This window comes from Psittacula echo (genome assembly GCF_963264785.1).
Source record: "Psittacula echo genome assembly, chromosome: 2".
Classification (NCBI taxonomy): Eukaryota; Metazoa; Chordata; class Aves; order Psittaciformes; family Psittacidae; genus Psittacula; species Psittacula echo.
In genome coordinates, this window is record NC_137737.1 from 13,105,956 (window position 1) to 13,121,639 (window position 15,684).

Genomic DNA, 15,684 nt, shown 5'->3' on the forward strand with positions numbered 1-15,684 from the left:
AGTTCAGCTCTCTTTTTCTTTCTCTTTCTCAAAATAGTCATCATATATTTAAGCTCAATTTCAAGACCAGTTTTAGAAAATTACATTTGAAGTTTTATGCACAAAAGAAGGCACTATTTAAACATATATTTTCCTTGTAATGAGGGTATCTGTAAATCTTCCTGTGATGTTTAGAGTGATGATAAATAAATAATGATCTCTGTGTTTTCATATATCATACCAATAGATGCCGCAGATATGATTCTCATATGGCCACATGAACTTGCTGCAAATATGCAAACCAATGAAGTTGTTCTATTTATTGCCTATTTTATGAGTTTGGTTTTGTTTCCTTTTTTTTCAATGCGATTACTGAAAATCAGGCTGACTGTTCATTTCACATGTTTCATCTGTAGCATGTCCTGGAGCACAAGCATATTTTTCTTACAAGCTTTAGTGAAATTTAGTCTGTTAAGTATAATTTTTCATCTTGCTGATCCAACTGGGAAGTCTGTAGGGTTGTTACATGTGCTGAGGCTTCATTTCTCCGAAGTACTACTGCATGCTGTTGATTGCCACTGAAGATCAGTTGTGTGTTTTTTCTTAGGGAGCAGTTCATTCACATTCATTTATGTAACAATCTGTTGTCTTTCCTGCATTTCAGTTTTCCAGTTTGACACGGAATTCTATATCAGTGGACTCGCCCCTCTCTGTGACCAGCTCGTTGTCCTCTCGTATGTAAAGGAGATTTCCGACAAAACGGTACTTGTTTTTCTGGTAGAGTTTCTGCACAGCACTAGCCTGTCAGTTGGGCCTGAAACCAGTCACACAGGTCTGATTATCTGTGAAAAGAATTGTTATGTGCTGATAGTGAACAGTGCTCGAAACTTCTCTGACCTATGAAATAGTCAGTGGAGGTCATGGTGAAGGCTAATGTACTTACCTTTCAGAAGTCCTGTCTGGGTTCCTCTGTTTCTTGCAGAAGGCAGAGAAGGTTTCCTCTAGATAGTCCTCTCTCCTTGTTTGATTCCCACCCCACCTTCTCTCTCCTTTTCTCTCTTTCTTGCTGCTGTTTCTGCACCAAAGGAGATGTAGAATCTCTTTCTACATATCCCATAGCAGGGGCTTTCTGACAATTGCATCTTAGAAGTGAGAGTCATGAAGCTGGACCTGACAGGGGTAACTGTTGGACTTGACGATCTTTAAGGTCTTTTCCAACCTAATTGATTCTATGATTCTATGATCAACTCAAGCAATAAGAGTCACTGTGGTGGGGAGGGATGCATGACTGCAAGCAAGCAGCATCATGGTCTCTCTTGCTTCCAAGACCTTTAGCTGTGTTCACCCCAATATGTGTATAGATAGATAGAAATTAGAATTCATGTCAGCCGTTCTGACTGCACGCGGATGAGCACTGAGTCTGTCTCCAACATTTATTTCATATTGCCAAATAAAAGGCAAGGCAGTGGAGGAAATCCTTGAAGTTGCAGTGTGAGAATGGCAGATGCTCTTGATCATCTCTTTGATAGTATGCCTGCGTGGGACAACCATCACCATAGTAACCTTAAGCAACTGGGTGCACAAGTTGCTAGGCAATGAAATGCTGTAGGTTCAAACAAATGCTCGAGCCTGCGGAAATCAATAGGGTTTGCTTCTAGCTCTGCTGCAGGATGTCATAGTATTTTTTCTTTATTTATATTAAGGAGAAAAATAATGTCCCAGCAGTGTTTCCCCAGAGAGCCAGTATAGTGGCCCTCGAGTGTGGGGAGAGTCGGTGAAAGCAAAGGAGGCAAACAAATGGGTAAGGGAGGGGGAAGAAGTGCATTGAAATGCAAGAAGCAGCAAGGAAATTGGGAAGCTGCTGTTAATGAAGTAGCAGCATGGGAAGGAAACTAGTGTAAAGAGCGTAGTGGCTGATAAAGGTTAAAGTCACTCTGACTGCTTCAAGAAAGAAAGATGAAAAGAGAATTTCAGGTGATACAATGGTAATAAAACATAGGAGAAAGATTCTTTTTTTTTTTTTCTTTCCTGTATTTGTTTTTAATCGGCAGAATGCTGCAAGGAAACAGGTACTCTCCTCCCTGACGCCGTGTCTGTGCTCTGGTGTGGTGGGAGCCCCTCTGTTAGTGTCTTGGCTCTGTGAAGCCTGAGCCTGCAGCAGAAGTGCTGCTTACTGCAAGTGCTGTTGGGTTGTGAGGAATGCTGTTCTGCCTATGCTTGATTTCACAGCTTTCAAATGACAGCTTCCTGCTTGTTACAGATTGGAAGAGAATTGAACTCCTGGCTTGCTTTGATTTTTTTCTTTCTTTTTTTTTCTTCCTTCCCCTCCTGTCCCCCCACTTGCACTAACAGTTGAATTGAGAAAAGACCTAAGTGGTGCTGCTGATGAGTGGGTAGGCTAGAGCTGTGTAAATCCACTTTGTATGTCTCCTTGCTCTTCCATTCTGTATTCTGTTATAATTCACATTCAGAAGTATGAAATAAGGGATTGTTTTGTACCTTGACTTAATTAAAACTCCATCTCATTGAAGACATCAGTTTTCCTTGGATAGAAGATGAAAGTGCATGATATCATCTTACCATAACCCTCCTGAAAATTCATCAGCATAGCAGGAGTTTTGGATTATTCTCAGATTATTTTTTCCCTACTGCTTCTGGATGCTTAAAAGTGCAAAATTAAACATGAGCTAAAAGAAGCCCAAGTTCCTTTTGGTACCAGAATATCATGGATTTTTAGAGCCCTGTCTTTCAAGGCCTGAGCCCAGCTGAGATTTTGTCTTAAATTGTACTGTTGCTTGTTGAATGCAATGGTTGATGATCATCTGTGATAGCCCTGAAAACTTCTGTGAACAAGAGCGGAAAAATAGTGAGCAACCTCAGGGGAAAGGTTAGACCTGTGTCATGTCTAAGCCTCCTTTTCCTTGCCTCTGTTCAAGGGAGGCAAGCCAACATGAGGAATAACTTCTCTTTGTGTTTCAGACATGATTACAGCTACTCTGTTGAGCGCAACTTTGCAACTTGTGTGGTTCACAGCTGAGTACCCAGTGCAATGTAATGGACCTTGGGGAATGTTTTGAGCTATTGAATTTCAGCCTTGTTTGTAGGTGACCATCAGTTGGCATTACTAAGGTAAATCATGTAGATGCAACTAAGATGTTGGCATTTTTCTAGGAAGTGGAGTGTTGTGCAAGGCCTAGACTGGATATCGTACAACCCCTACCAGAGTCCTGTGAAGAGATCTCTTCTGATGCACTAACAGTACGAGGATTTCAGGAAAATGAATGTAGAGATTATCATTTAGGTAGGTGCTCTTAATAATGTTTTGTTATATTTTCATAACTTGGTTAAAAAAGACCTGATTTGGGAGGACTGAGCCTCCTTTTTCATTTTTATGTCATCTCCTTGAATAATTGTGTAAAACTGCTTATAACACAGAAGTGTCAAGTGGAAATCCACTAGAAGCAGTTACATGAAAGAAAACAAATGTGTATGTTTAAAGTCATGATTTGTAAAACTGTCTATTGTGTCAGACATACTATGGAAGGCAGAAATAAAGATCTCATGTAATGTCCAGTATTGTGGGAAGCAATATCTTTAATAGAGATGTATTGAACATGTGATCCATATGAATTCTTGTGCCTCTTTGAACACAAAGGGCTTCAGGAATAGTGAAATGAGTGGTACAGCATCTGGAAAAGCTGCTTTAGAGACAAACAGGGAATAAATGTCATTTCAAATATAAGATGCACCTGGATCAACTTAAAAGGGGCACACTGATATTTAGCTTCCCTGTATGACAAAGCTGTTGGCATATAATAGACCCCAGAATGGTAAAATGTAGTGAGAAGAAGAGATGTTTTCAATAGGAGATTGGCAAGTTCAGCCTAAAAGGTAGGTTTAATTACCAATCAGGAGGGAGATTAAGCCAGAGTCTTTTAAATGAGATAGGATGGTTTTCTGATACATGTGTTGTAGTTTAGAAAGATGCATGGCAAAGCTGATGCAGGATTCCGTGGTGAAGATTATATAGCCTGTGTTACACAGAAACATTCCTTCTGGCTTTTAAAAACCATGAATCTGATGTTTAAACGTCTTCTCTGGCGGCATGCTTCAAATCATAGGCTTGGCAGGCCTCTTTGTGTACATCAATGCCCTTAAGCCACAAGAAACAGTATATCTCCTGATCTCCAAACATCTCATCTGCTATCAATAGAACTGTAATTTCTTTATACCCATCCCTAAGCAGAACATTGATGTCCACAGTTGTACTTTTATGCTTAATGAATATTCTAGCTAATCTGACAAGTCTAAATATTTGGATGGCTTTAAAACAAGCATCATTTTGTGACTTGCCACTTCAGTAGTGTGTTTGTATGTATATAGAGATACAGAAAAAGGGTAGGGGGTGGGTTTGTTTTCTGTACCTACAAATTGTTGATGGTGTTTCTTCATGGCTTCTGTGGAAATAGTAACTATTCTGAACAGTCATCTTCTGTGTTTGATTTTACCTTTAAGTACATTTTTACTTTGAGTTTTCTCCAAAATAAAGGCTTATGGTATAAGCAAATGCATTATACATATAACCTTAACTTACAGCATTGCAAATGCATTGCTGTAATGATGTGCTGTGTCCCCAGGGGTTATGGCATCTATCATTTATGCTTTTGATGGCCTTGACCTTGATGGGGAGGATAAGTTTATTGCAGGCTATGTAGTGTAGTAGTCCTCTAAAAGTATAATAATGTGTTCTAAACCATCATAAAGTTTACACATAGTGGATGAATCAGAATTTGCAATAAGCTGTAGTGATTTTTTTTTTTCAAGATATTTTGCCATTTAAACTAGTTTTAATTCATTGGGAAATACAGCTTCCCAACAGGCATGTTGTGCAGGAGCAGCTTTGCTCTCTTCCTTGCATCTCTTCTTTTAAAATTCCCCTCAAGGGTGTACTAAAAAGCAGGGTTTTACTTAAGGAAAATACTACTACTGCTACTACTAAAAATAAAACTATGTATGCATTTGCAGAGTATTCGGAAGGGGAATCACTCTTTTATATCATCAGCCCAAGAGATGTGGTTGTGGCTAAAGAGCGGGACCAAGATGACCACATTGACTGGCTTCTTGAGAAGAAGAAATATGAAGTAATCTTTACAACATTCTTTCCTTCAGGCTTTAATGGTTTGGAAATTGGAGTGGGATGAAGAACTTTGCTAGGTTATTTGGATTGGATAGTTTGTTCCTACAGTCATTGACTAAATGCTTGTAAAAGGTGGGAATTGACTCTCCATCTCTCTGGAGAGTTAGTCTTCCTACTGAAACAGCTCATCTGAATTGCACCCAAGTGAGGTAGCTGAATTACATGCTGTGAATACTGCTCTTGGCATCAGATGTGAAAAGTATTAGCTGTCACTGAAAATTATTAAAGCTGGGTTTTGGCTTTAAAGCAGCAGAGCAGTTAACTAATGAACTATGTGGGGTTTTTTCTATATCTATCCCAAATAAAGAGAGAAAGGGAAATGGGCTTGGTGGACAATATTAGGTTTTTCCCATTCTATATTGTTTCTAATATAGAGCTCTGCTCCATGTTACTTACGTTCAGTATTGAAGCTCTTACAAGTAAAATAATATGGGCTCAAACTGTAGGTATTGGTGCTGAAAGTAGTGTTACAAGAAAGCACTGTCAATATTAAAAACCAAGGGTGTACAGCTCCCTTGGAAAAAGCAGTTCAGTATTTGGCTACATAAATATTGGTGTGTTTAAGCATGTATATCTAAACATCTAAACCAATAATAAATTCTTACAGATGATATCAACATGCACCCAGTGTTCTGGCCTCTGATTTCCTGCAGTTAATGACTTAGAACACTGGTTATGGTGCATAAAGTAACTTGCAAATTCTTATTTCCATGGTATTTGTTGGGTGCCCAGTAGAAGAAAAAGAAAATATACGTGGAAAAGCCATTCAGCACGTGTTCCTTTTGTTAATGCAAACATGATATTCCTCAGGCAGATTTGTTTAAATCCTTGTGGATGCTTTTGCATCTCAATAGCAAACTCGGATGATGAGTGCAGTTTTGCAGTTTATGTAAATCGCAGCATTTGGTCCCTGAAGACTCCAGTAATTTCCAGCTGACAGCTGTGTGTGTGCCTTTATGAAAGCCAGTCAAGGTAGTAGATAGCTTGTGTGTTACCATGTATGTTAAAAGCTTTCATTCTGTTTGTCAAAGTGCCAGCTTTGTTTCTGTACATTTGAAAGAAGTAGAAGAATGGCACACTTAAACATAAATCATTCTGACTGGAGGAGAGTTTGGGGCTGAAGAAGTGAAAGGCAGCTTTCTCCCACCCCCTTTGTGATGATTTTCACAGGTTTTGGTAGCGAAGGGTTCTTATTTGAAAATGATCCAATGCGATTACATTGTCTGTTTGGTTGTAATCTTGCAATTTGATCCTAATATAGTAATGTGGAATGAACCCAGATGGAAACAAAAGTAGTTTTCTCTTTGGTTGACTGCTTTTGTTGGAGAATGGATTCAAAGCTGTTCATCCAACCATGGCATTAAAAATTCTAGTGCTTCAAACACACTGCTCTGAAACATAGTTGATTTATGCAGTTCTAGAGCTTTCTGTATTGAAAATTGGTGTATTTGGCTTGTATCTGTTTTCTACTTTCTGAACATAGGAAGCTTTGATGGCAGCTGAGATCAGTCAGAAAACTATAAAAAAGCACAAGATTTTGGTAAGTCTCAAAACTTCTATTCAAGACAACATACCTGATTTCTTTTAGAATGCTGTGAGATGCTACAGACACATTCCGTGTTCTGTATCACATGAGACAATACCTGTTAGGCATACTCCAACTAGCATTCGGTTTCTTGGTTTCAGCTGCAGAACAGGAATGTTAGTATGTGAAACACGAAAGGGTCTGGCTTTTATGAAGGTGCTGTTGACATTAAAAAGAAGAGAATTCCCCTCTTGATTGCTGATAGGGTTTTTGTTTGCTTTTACTTTTGTATTAAGTTTGCTGTTGTTTCAAGTAATGCAGTATTTCATTATTAAAGATTGGGTAGGGGGTGACATATTTCTCTAACTTTTACCTTGTGCATGTGACAGGGTTTTGGCAGGAGTTTAAAAGGTGCAATTGGAAGACCTTTTAAATGTTATTGAAATTCAGTTGCAGTTTCACATATAGCTCTCTCATGTTGCTTTGCAATTCTTAACTACTTTACATAGTTAAGCTCCTTTTCTCTTGTGTAGTTATTTCCCATGCTTTATAGTCCCTTTTCAGAGCAACAAAGGGTATTGATGTTTAAGGCAAGAGGGGGGAATAACTTAATAGTCACAAGGGCATCGCTCATTTTAGCTCTTTTTTAGGTCTTTGTTTAAATTGACCTCGATGTGAACATGTTGGAATTTCATTCATACTGCTACTTCTTTAAATGGAAGTTTGTATTTAAGTACAGAGTGTTAAATGTGTTTAGATTGTAGCCAGATTACTGCTATAATATTCACACTGTATATCAGTAGGTCTTAAAAACTCTCTTTGTGTAGTCCAGAAGTTGAACCAAAACCTAATGGCATGGCATCACCTATCACAGAGTTTGTATGATTTAGCTGTTCTGTGACCCTTGCAAAAGATGTGAAAGGAGGTCCTGGCAATTCATTAGTTAAAAAAAAAAGCTTTTCTCCTGGTTTGCAGAGATTAGTTCTGCTAGGATGAAATTCAGCGCGGGTATATACAAGCAGAGTTGTTGAGTGTTTGGTTTCTAATGCAAAAGCCATGGAATGTGTTGAGGAAAGAGATGTTGACATTGAGTCTTAAGTGAAGGATTAGTGGTACAGGGGTTTAAATCAACTCGTGCTCTCACTGCCCAGCAGCAATTAGACCAGTGACACCACACTGACAGTCTGATGGTCCTGGGGATATTTTAGGTTGCAGTAATTGTCACTGTTCTTCTACACCACTTGAGCAGCATGCAAGGGTCCTCAACAACCACAGATCTGCAGCTGCTTTCCATATACTGTCTTTTCTGCTCACTGGGGAGCTGGCCCACAGGAGAAGGAGGCTGCCAGAAATCTTCACTCTTGAGAATGGTGAAGCTGAAAATACAAAGGTGGTTCCTGTAGCGAAATGAAATCCTAAAATGTGGTGTACATGCATGATTTTTTTAATTATTTTTTTAAAACTGTGTGATAAACTTCTGAGAAGGGGAATTTAGTATGTAATAATACGTAATAATCTTGCTCAGTTCTTGGTGATTCCTTTACTTTATGGAGCAGCACTGGGATTTACGTTCTCAACCAGCATTTTTCCCACCTGCAAACTTGGTGTTGACAAAGTGTCTCATACAGTGGCTGGTGGTTTTCTTTTTGAGATAACTAATGCAAGCCCTGAGCCATCAGCTGTGCATTTGGAACAATCATTAATATGTAGAGGTGGCACAGTCTTCCCAGCATCAGTGAGATAATGAGAGTTATTTAAATGAGGATCTTATATTGCACCCGTGAGCAGTCTATGCAGGTATTTTCTGTTGACTGTTCTCTGGGCCCTACATCTAAAGGAGAGCTTGGGGTATCCATTTAGGACCTGGTGCTTCACTTAACAGCAGTGCACACAGTTGGAATGGTAGTTATTGTGGCAGTTAAGTAGTAGACTTCCAAGCTTTTACAACTGACTCTTTATTTGTATACCTTTTAGGACATTGGCTTAGCCTATATAAATCACCTCGTGGAGAAAGGAGAGTATGACCTGGCTGCTCGGTAACTTATTATTAATGACTTTCTTTGCTGGCTGAAGCGTGTCTGTGTGAAGCAAATTGTTCAGTCTCTGAAGTATTTAGTGATGTTGATTTTCTGTGGGTTCCAGACTTTCAGTACATACAGATGCATTGCTGTGCCCTGTATTTGCTTGCCTTTAGTGACTCAAAAGTTACTCTAAAGTTTGACTAGTATTGAGATACACATATTTTTGGAAGTCACCCTTGATCTTTCAAAGTCATGCTAGATTTTCAAAATTGAGGTTTTCTTTGGTTTTTGATAGTTCAGTTTACTAGTGTGTCATTGGCCTGTAAGGCCATCAGAAAATAATGTGTGGTTATGTGGATGTAAACAAAAATGTCGAATATGGGTATCTAAAACAGGGATTAGAAATTACCTAAGATTTGTGTTTTCATGTATGTAAGCATTTCTTTTTAAGTGCAGGAGCACCTTCCCCTAGAGCAGGCTGCTCCAAGCCCTGTCCAACCTGGCCTTGAACACTGCCAGGGATGGGGCAGCCACAGCTTCTTTGGGCACCCTGTGCCAGCGCCTCAGCACCCTCATGTAGAAGAATTTCTTCCTAATGTTTAATATAAATCAATAATCAATAGAGGTCAATGCATAGTAAGTTGTTGCATCCTCTTGGATGCAACAAAAATTAAGATCTGAAAGGAGGAGTACCTGGCATACTCTGCTTGAAGCAAGGGTTGCCAAAATAAGTCACCTTTGAAAGTATCTTGATACGGAGAAGAAAGAGGAAAGAGGGTGCTTTGCATTTGTGCTTCACATTTGTATTATTCTATGTACCTACTTTTCTTCTCTCCCCTTTTCATCTTCCTTCCAGAAAGTGCCAGAAAATTCTTGGCAAAAACACGGAACTCTGGGAATTCGAAGTTTACAAGTTTAAAGAAATAGGTCAGCTTAAGGTAAGTTAATTTCTGTTTCTGGACTCAAGTCATTGGCATGCTGTACTTCCCCTGTGTTTTGACCAAGTATCTAAAGGATGTCATTTCATGGCCCCATTGTGGTAGCCATGGTTTCACTGCTGCCTTTGAAGTTCCTGACCCAGATCTCTAGTTGTTCAGTTGTCTTTCAGATTGATGTTGATATGTTAACGTGCATCAAAACAGAGTTGGAGGCGTAGCACTTCCAGGTACTCAGCTACCTATTTTTAAGTTGTTGACAGCCCCTAAGTGAAAGACCCATCCTCGAGGCCTTTAATTGCAAAGATGCTGACAGTTAAATGCATCTTTCCCATTTGCTTTTCACTCTCTTCTAGTGTCTTGAAAAATCCTTAAAGGCAAATAAGAGTGTGGGTGCCAGCGTTTCCAGAAAATCCAAGCCCCTTGTAACAAAGCCACAGCTTAAATGTTAAGGAATAGTTAAATTGTAAAGCAACAGGGAAAACCTATGCTGCGTGCTACAAATGGTGGCAGGAAAGAGCAACCTGCCCTGTCTTGTGTTTTCCCTGGTCACGAGCCAGCTACCAGAACAGTACATGTTTAATGTGATTTTCTCAGTTAATAAATTGCCCAGGACATAAGGCTATAGCGTTGTCACTGCCAAACCGGTAGAAAACATTATGCACACTCCCTTTGGTAACACATGTACATTTATTTCTGAATTTTATGTCTTCCTATTCAAACTCAATGAGCCAAAAAGGACATATTATTAAGATCTCACAGCATGCACCCCTTGCTGGTTTTGAGCTGTTTAATTCCGTTCAAAGAGCTAAAGTGTTTCAGCATTAGGGTTTTCAGGATGTCTGGCTTTTATTTTAGAGCCACTCCAGTGCGAGAACAGCCTTGCCTTTTGTGTGAGTTCTTAGTGATTTGGTGCACTCTTTGCCACCTTGGAAGATGAAATCTCATATTTCTGTCTCTCTATTTCAATTCAATAAAGGACTCGAGTGCAGGTATAGGTGAAATTTTTATACACTGCTTCCTAGTCCTTTTGGGTTTACTTTGTTCTTTGGATGCAGCTGTCTGGAATGGATATTTTCTTGTCTCCACTTATGTCATCCAGCAGACTGGAAAATATAAAAATATTTGCAGGTTTACTGCAAAAACATCTCTGTTAAATTACTACCTTTCTAAACAGTTGGTTGTTTTCAGCTCCTTGAAAGTGGACTTAGAAAAGCAGAAGATGAATCCATTATAATATTCAGCTTCAAGCTGCAGTTCTAGAAGATGCTTTTCTTATTTTACTATTTCAGTCACATAATAACTTTTCCTAAGTTCCTAAAGATACCTGAATAGCATAAAGGACGACCTAGGTTAAGCCAGATCAAAATGAAGAGGTTCTTGTAACGCTTGGGGTCACTTGGGTGCTATTTGCAGTTTTTACCTATTTACTCAACCAGTGGGTATTAAACACAATAGTCTGTAAGGAGCTGTAATGGCTTTAAGCCCTGATGTGCAGACTTCATTTGGGATTTGGAGACAAAGCGTATTTTGAAAGGGAATTTTCTTAAAGAATTTGGAGTGCGTGTAAGTGGTTGCCTGAAATCTGATGTTTCCAATCTAATGTGGTTTGACAGTAGCTGAGGTGGTGGTGAAACTAAAGGTTTAAACTTTCCTTTCTGCAGAGGGATTAACTAGTGATACCCCACTGTGGGGTGAGGGTCTTGTTTGCAGGTTTAGGGGCTTTTTGAGTGTTCTGTACTGAAAGGTTCTGTTTGGCTAGCAGAGGCTGCATTTTGGTATCTTGATGTCCCTTGTGTCATCAGTGAATGTCCTCTAGAAAACCTTTTTATGGCAGTTTCCAAATTTTAGAGCCTTGCGGTGATCTGCTCCTCTCCTCCAGCAGCAGTGGCTTGATGGAGTTATGTGCTCGTCCCTAAGTCACTGCAGTGTAAAGTCCAATGTCTCAGCTCATGCAGTTAAGGAAGGTGGATTTGAAGGAAGATGCCACACTCTTGCGTGTGGCACAAGGGATATGTTCCATTCTCTTGACTCTGCTGCGACAGCAGTGACTTTCAGCAGGGGTGCAGGTTGATCAGCTAGCGGCAGTAATGCTTTAATGACCAAAATGTTGGCTAGAGGACGCATGAAAGACTCTACCTGTCTCTGTTGAGTGTGGCATAGAGTAGCATTATCCAGACAGCCCCTTTCATCTCATAGGTATAAGTAATTGTGGTTTGGGCTTATCAGTGAGGTGGTTTAAGTGATCTCATGGTAACTTTTATATCAGTTTTGTTGTGTATACCCTGTCCTTATACCTACTGATCAGAAGTCTGAAGGCAGGTCTTCAGAAGAAATAAAGGAAGTATTTGTCTGTATAGTATCTTTATTTAAAGTCACTTTGGCCATGTGATTCAGGAATTGATACAAAGGCATCCAGATTCTGGAGCTTTTTGTCTGTCCTCACTCCTTAACTACTGCTTAGAAATAAAATGGAAAGAGCGTGTAGCCACCAGCGTGGGTCTTGGTTCACCTTTGTGCCTAGGCTTAAAAATAACTTGGATGCTTCTTAGTCTTTGCTGAGCATGGGAGCCATACTGCAGGAGGTGGTTGTGCTTTTCCTTCAAGCACTGGGACTTGGAGCAGGAGAGGTTTCATTCCCAAGGCAGCCTGGCCCCCATGCAACAAGGCAGCGGCACTGCTCCACAGCTCACTGTGCGGCCGAGCTGCAGCCAAGAGTTGCACCAAAGCATGTTGGATGAGGCTGTTCGTTTAGGAGGCAGCAGGAAGGTAGAAAGCAGGAATGAAAACAGCCCTTGAAAAATGCCCTCTGCCTTCAAGTCTTCAAATGATGTCCAGCTTGCTTGCTTTATGGTCAGAAGAGGCTTTTTTATGATTCCCCAGGGCAGCTGGTACAGCCGTGCCCTGAGTTAGCTGTTAAATTCCGTGACAGATGGTGAGAGCTGATGTTGGCAGTGTGCTGTGTTTCAGAGACTGGCCAAGCTCGAACAGCGTGGGGAGAGAAGAGGACTCCTGTGAGCAATGAACTTTTAATTTTTGCAAAGTCATTAGCAATGCTTTTTTTTTATTGGTCTTTTATTTTTACCTCCTGTTTCACCCACAGATGGAAGACTTGAATAAAATATGTAACTTGAGCAACTGGTCTGATTTAAATACTAGGAGAATTTGTTGTGAATAGCCATTGCTATCTCTAAAACTGCAAAACCTCAAAAATAAAGATGTAGTGAGGTGTTATTTCTCCTGCTTTGTTCAAGCAGCTTCACTAACAAGATGCTTCTGTACCATGTGCCATTAGTGGGCAACAGGCAACATCTCTTGAGTATTTGGAGGAATTTCTTCAGTGTTGGGCCTTCAGCTACAAACCCCAAAGTCCCAACACAGCTGGCAGCAGTAGGGTTTACTTTGGCAGGTAATAATCTTGGCCTCTAGTTGTGTGGGATAATAGTGCTAATAAGATGCTGTGCTGAAATTCCAGGGCATGAGCTGATTTATTCTGGCAGGTTCTTGTCTCCTGCCTGCCAGAATGCAGTTCCTTAACACCCCCTATAGAGCAACAGATCACACACCTTCTTCACCTTTTCCATGGAGAGGTGTATGCTCAGATTAGTTTTCATTTGGGTATGTAAAAATAGGTGGCAGAACGGAACCCTGCATCAAATGTCGTGACCCCACAGGAAGACATAAATCAAAAGTACACATTTTTCAGCTAATGAATGCTGATACCATTGTACAAGGTGCAGGACTGGGAGTGGACAAAATGGATCATGAAAACTTTCTTTTTTTGAGGGATCTTTTATGGGCTTTCTTTTCTTAATGACTAGCAGGAAATACTCAGACTTCTCTCAGTGCAATGGCTGCTGCTTCCATTCTAACTAGTGTCTTACCACCTACCTTTCCAATGAAAATACTTTCAGGTAAGTAATATATTTGCAGTGTGTGCAATCCTAAAGTAAATAGCATCAGGGTACTGCTTACAAATATAAATAAGCAGCATTTCCAGAGCATTTACCAAGCGCCGTGTTTTGCACAGAGCTTTGGTTTTTTGCCTCACAATTCTGTTCTCCTGTCATCAGTGTACCAGGATGTTATGTGTCATTCCTCCTTCTGACGCTTTGTTCTCTTCGTTCCTATAGGCAATTAGTCGTTACTTGCCCAGACGGGACCCAGTTTTGAAACCTCTGATCTATGAAATGGTCCTGCATGAGTTTTTGGAGAGTGACTACGAGGTACTGCAGCCTGACATGGCCACGTGTAATAGTTACAGCCACCCAAACACCCTCAGCAGTGTAGAACTCTGACAGCAAATTCTCTGTTGTTTTCCAATATTTATTGATGGACAGTTCCACAATAATGAAAAGATCAAAAAGATGAATTTTGGGTTGTTTTTAAGAGAATAAGTAGAATGTTCTTCACAGCACTCAAATACTGTCTTTATTCTCACTTAGAAATACTGTTATTTTAGTTTGTTTAATGTAGCGTAAGTGGTTGAGGTGCTGCACAAAGCCCATAGCACCTGAAAGAGAATCAGCTTCATGAATCTTAATAACATTGCCCTAAGAAGGAAAATCAGGGTTCTGCACTGTGCACATCTGTGGGCACATAAAAGTGGCTTAGAGGTGAAGCCAGCAGGTGTCATCTCAGAGGCTTAGCTGAAGCTTTGATGGTTTGAATTGTTCCTTAGGCAGTTCTTTCTATTTCTGTTACAATCTCTTATACTTTTAGGGGTTTGCAACCCTGATAAAAGAGTGGCCTGGAGATCTGTACAACAACACAATCATAGTTCAAGCTGTAGTGGATCACCTGAAGAAAGATCCACAGAACAGGACTTTGCTACGAACGCTTGCAGAATTGTGAGTATGGTTTTAAACTCCTGTTACAAAAAGGAAGCTTGAAATAGTGTGCTATACTCGATAAATATTTGCCTAGCTCTCTTAACAGGAATATGTCTACAGAGTATCAGCTTTCTCTCATCTCCACTCTGCTGATTGCACAGCTTGCCTATTTTTCCCCTTCTTGATAAAGTGTATGCTGAGCATGAAAGCAAAGAGTTCAGTATAAGATTGGATATGCTGCTCCTCTTTCCAAAGCAAATAGCTAACATTCAAATAGGAGGCCTCTTTTGTGAAGTGTGCATTTCAGAATTGCCCACAGGAAAGTCAAATGGTGAGGTTTTTTCTCCCACAGTTTCACAAGTAGTATGTTTAGGTTTACTGTGTGGCTGGAAATATGTGACTGGAAAATGCCAAAACTGATCTGGTTCTAGGCTCCTTTGTACCAGGGTAAAGCTCTTTGGTTTTCTCAGCTTGATCAGCATCAGTTCTTTTCATACCACTTCTCTGAAGAAAGTGAAGCGACTGCCTATTGCTGTGTTACAGTCTGTCCCCAGGTTGTAAGAAAACAATGTTTTTTAGCTCTGAAGAGAGTTCCAATTAGTTTCCAAAACCAGAAAAGCTAGCATTTTGTGTGGCTTCCCCTGTGGTCTGAAAATGGGGAAACAAAAATGCAGAGAAGGAGCCACTGGTCAAAACATAAATGTGGTGGCTGATATAAACAGAGCTGAAAGTAATGTTTCCCAGTGTTTTATTTCCCTTTAACAGAAATGAATCACAGCAACTATTTAGATAATTATCAAATCAAGTAGCGTCCTAAAATGCTTTACATCCTAGATTTATATTTTCCCTTATAAGTGATGTTCCTACACTTAGATATATAAGATCACATGTATTATAACATTGTTTTCTATCAGGTATACTTACGACCAGCGCTATGGCAGAGCCCTAGAAATTTATCTGACTCTGAGGCACAAGGACGTCTTCCAGTTGATCCACAAGCACAATCTTTTCAGTTCTATCAGAGACAAAATTGTCCTACTCATGGATTTCGATTCAGAGGTATGGTCATCCTAATGATTTTTATATTCTTTTTCCACTAGAGATATTTTAGTGGATTAAAAATAAATGAACTAAACATGGTGTTGAGGCAGAGAGCGTGTTTCCTGTGTCTGGATACATTCTGAGGTAAGGAAGA

General features: G+C 39.9%; 1 protein-coding gene across 2 annotated transcripts in view; it reads left to right on the top strand.

Annotated features, from left to right (window-relative positions):
* VPS41 (VPS41 subunit of HOPS complex) overlaps positions 1-15,684 on the top strand; it is a 411,778-nt gene that overhangs the window by 376,235 nt on the left and 19,859 nt on the right. For both annotated transcript variants that reach the window (XM_080611180.1, XM_080611179.1), the window contains 9 exons: positions 644-741; positions 3,151-3,280; positions 5,005-5,120; positions 6,660-6,716; positions 8,676-8,737; positions 9,579-9,660; positions 13,791-13,883; positions 14,380-14,507; positions 15,404-15,548. In XM_080611180.1, the coding sequence (XP_080467306.1) occupies positions 644-741; positions 3,151-3,280; positions 5,005-5,120; positions 6,660-6,716; positions 8,676-8,737; positions 9,579-9,660; positions 13,791-13,883; positions 14,380-14,507; positions 15,404-15,548 (911 nt within the window). The remainder of the gene's footprint in view (positions 1-643; positions 742-3,150; positions 3,281-5,004; positions 5,121-6,659; positions 6,717-8,675; positions 8,738-9,578; positions 9,661-13,790; positions 13,884-14,379; positions 14,508-15,403; positions 15,549-15,684) is intronic.